The sequence below is a fragment of the Chaetura pelagica genome, unplaced genomic scaffold, assembly GCF_000747805.2.
Source record: "Chaetura pelagica isolate M959 unplaced genomic scaffold, ChaPel_1.0 scaffold995, whole genome shotgun sequence".
Lineage (NCBI taxonomy): Eukaryota > Metazoa > Chordata > Aves > Apodiformes > Apodidae > Chaetura > Chaetura pelagica.
Genome location: NW_009953385.1, coordinates 21485 through 24101, shown reverse-complemented (window position 1 = coordinate 24101; position 2617 = coordinate 21485). Strand labels below are relative to the sequence as shown.

General features: G+C 52.9%; 1 protein-coding gene across 1 annotated transcript in view; it reads left to right on the top strand.

The window, feature by feature from the left end:
* LRRC20 (leucine rich repeat containing 20) overlaps positions 1 to 1918 on the top strand; it is a 7524-nt gene extending 5606 nt beyond the window's left edge. Inside the window, exon 4 of the mRNA XM_009998202.1 lies at positions 1767 to 1918. Coding sequence (XP_009996504.1) covers positions 1767 to 1918 — 152 coding nt within the window. The remainder of the gene's footprint in view (positions 1 to 1766) is intronic.
* Positions 1919 to 2617: the final 699 nt, after the last annotated feature.

Below are 2617 nucleotides of genomic sequence, written 5' to 3'. Positions count from 1 at the left end.
TTTCCCTGGTAATTAGAGTGATATTCAGTGCTGGTCAGGGGGGTTTTTTTGGTGCTTGAAGCTTCAGCTTTTCTTTCCCTTCTTCCTTGATGAATAGTTGAACATGGTGAGTCAGCAAGGGAGATGCTGGAGGCCACCACCAAGTCACTCTTAGTTTGGGATAATGGCATGGAAAATAAGCCTTTAGTAACAGCCAGTGAGTGGGTTTCCATCCATATCATAGAATCATGGGATGGTTTGGGTTGGAAGGACCTTCAAGATCATCCAGTTCCAACCCTCCTGCATGGGCAGGGACACCTCCCACCAGCCCAGGCTGCTCCAAGCCCCATCCAACCTGCCCTTCAACACTGCCAGGGATGGGGACAAGGCTTGGAGGAGCTGGTGGCCACCAATGGATGTGGGTCATGCTGAAATGTGAGCAGGGAGCAGCTCGGCTGAGCTGAGCAGGGTCCTTCTGCTGCCACTTTGCAGCCCTGCGTGTTGGTGAGACCCTCGGGGCTCTTGGTGCTCATCCCCCAGCTCCTGAGCAGCCCTCTCATAATCTCAGGTGCCACCAGACAGCCCTTTCACCTGAAGGAGCTAAGGTTTCCACTGCCTTATGACTACATTCTGAGCTGAGGAAGTGACTTTGCTGAACTGGTGAAGTCAGCATGAATAACTCAAGCTCCAACACAAGTCCCTTCTCCACTGGGGAGTCAGCAAGTGAGGTTTTGGGTTCCTTACATTGGAGTTGGTGGCTCCCATGGCAGGACCATATGGCTCTAAGGGTGCACTGAACACCCTGCCTGTCCCTTCATGCTGGGGCGAGTCCCTGCTCCTCCCCTTGAATTCAGCTGCACCCACCCTAGGCCAGGCTTACACCCTAAAAAACACCTCCCCCAACACCCTAAACTTAACAAAGTGGGGGTTCAACCCTCTGCAGCACCTTAAAAAGGAAGATTTCTCAAAAAACTTTCTCTTTTGGGCAGCCATGGGGGGAAAAAAAAATGTTCAAATAATCCAGGGGACCAGCAGTGATCAAATCCACCCTGAAGAGAAGGTAGAAAAAATCCACCTGATGAGGGATGAGCTGCTCACATGTGCCAGAAAAGGGCACTGCTCTCTGGAGGAGAAAGGGAAAAGCCACCAAGTGGGGGCTTTTTTCCAGCACAAAAGAAGTTCCAAGGCTTCCAAATCACATCATCACCCAGCCCAGCTTTCATGGCAGTCCCAGGATTTTGCTGCCAGTACTGGCAGGAGAAATGGGAGCAGGGGAGAGAAAAGGCTTTGGTCGTGTTGGTGGCCAAAGGAAATGGAAATGGTTCTTGGGAAACTGGGCCAGCTGGGTTTTTCAAGGCCCAAATCCTGGGATTTGTGACCAAAAAGCTCTTGGAATGGTCTTAATGGTTAGGTTATTGTACAGGTCTCATGCCTTTGCTCTCAGTGGAGTCAGGTGGGACCTGCAGGTGAAGCAACCAAACACTTTCTAAAGGAAAACCCCCCAAAATGAGTGGCAATGACAAGCCAGGAGGGTGCAGGGTGATGACCCAGAGCCACCCTGCAGCCTGTCCAGCAGGGTCAAAGAACACGTGCTCTTCCTTCAGCCTGGCAAGGCCTCCTGGGCATTGCAACACTAGGAAGCAAACAAGGGAATAAACCCTGGAACGTCCCTTTTGTACCCCAGGAGGTGGGTTGTTTGTGGGGTTTGTTTTTTTTTAAGGCCTGGGAGAACTGGAGAGAGATTTGTTGTTGGGAATTCCCTGGGAACAGGCACTGTCTCTTTGCAGAGGTGCCAGCAGAGCAACTGGCCTCCATGGCATCTCTGAGGAGCCTCAACCTGAGGGCCAACCCTGTGGGTCCTGAGCTGAGGCTGCTGGTCAAGCCCCTGGTCCCCTTCGACCTGCTGCTGTCACCAGAGGAGCCCCCCCATGAAGCCTGAGAAGGTTTTGGGGTGCCTGGCCAGCTCTCCCCAGGGACAACGACCTACACGAGTGGTTTGGCTGAGGACAGTCCCTGCTCTCCAGTCCTTTTGTCCTTCATAACAAGCAAGCAGGACGGCTCCTCCAGGAAGGGATGGGTGGCTCTGCCAAGCACCCAAGCCAGGGAACCTCCTGCTTGGTGTTTTGGGGATGCACAGGGTTTGGGGGGCAAATTGGGGCAGTTGGATGTTCAGCTCCATCCCTCCCACCTGGCTGCTGATGAGGAGCAGCCAAGGCTGGGATGGTGGGGGACATCCCTGTGGTTTTGCCCCCTGGAATTGCTGACCTGGTGATGTGCCAAGTGCCTAATTAAACGTTGTCCTGCTCCACAGGAGTTTTTTTTTCTCTGCTTCCATTTTTTCAGTAATCAGCCTTCTCCTTCAAGAAGCCTCTTTGCTGAAGACTCCAGCTGGATTCTGCCCAGACCTGAGCCATACTTCCCTGGATTTTTCCAGGGGGAATTTTTTTTTTTTTTTTTCCCCAGGGAAATGGTTGCTTCATTTTCACTACAGAAATCAAAGCACCCCAGTTCCAGCCGGTCCCTCCCCCAAGAAGCCTGCACCCACCTCCTGGGTGCTGTGGGGCTTCAAGACATGCTGCCTCCTCTCCCAGGAAGAAATGGGCTGTGGGATTTGGGGTAGAGAGTGGCTCCTGGGGTG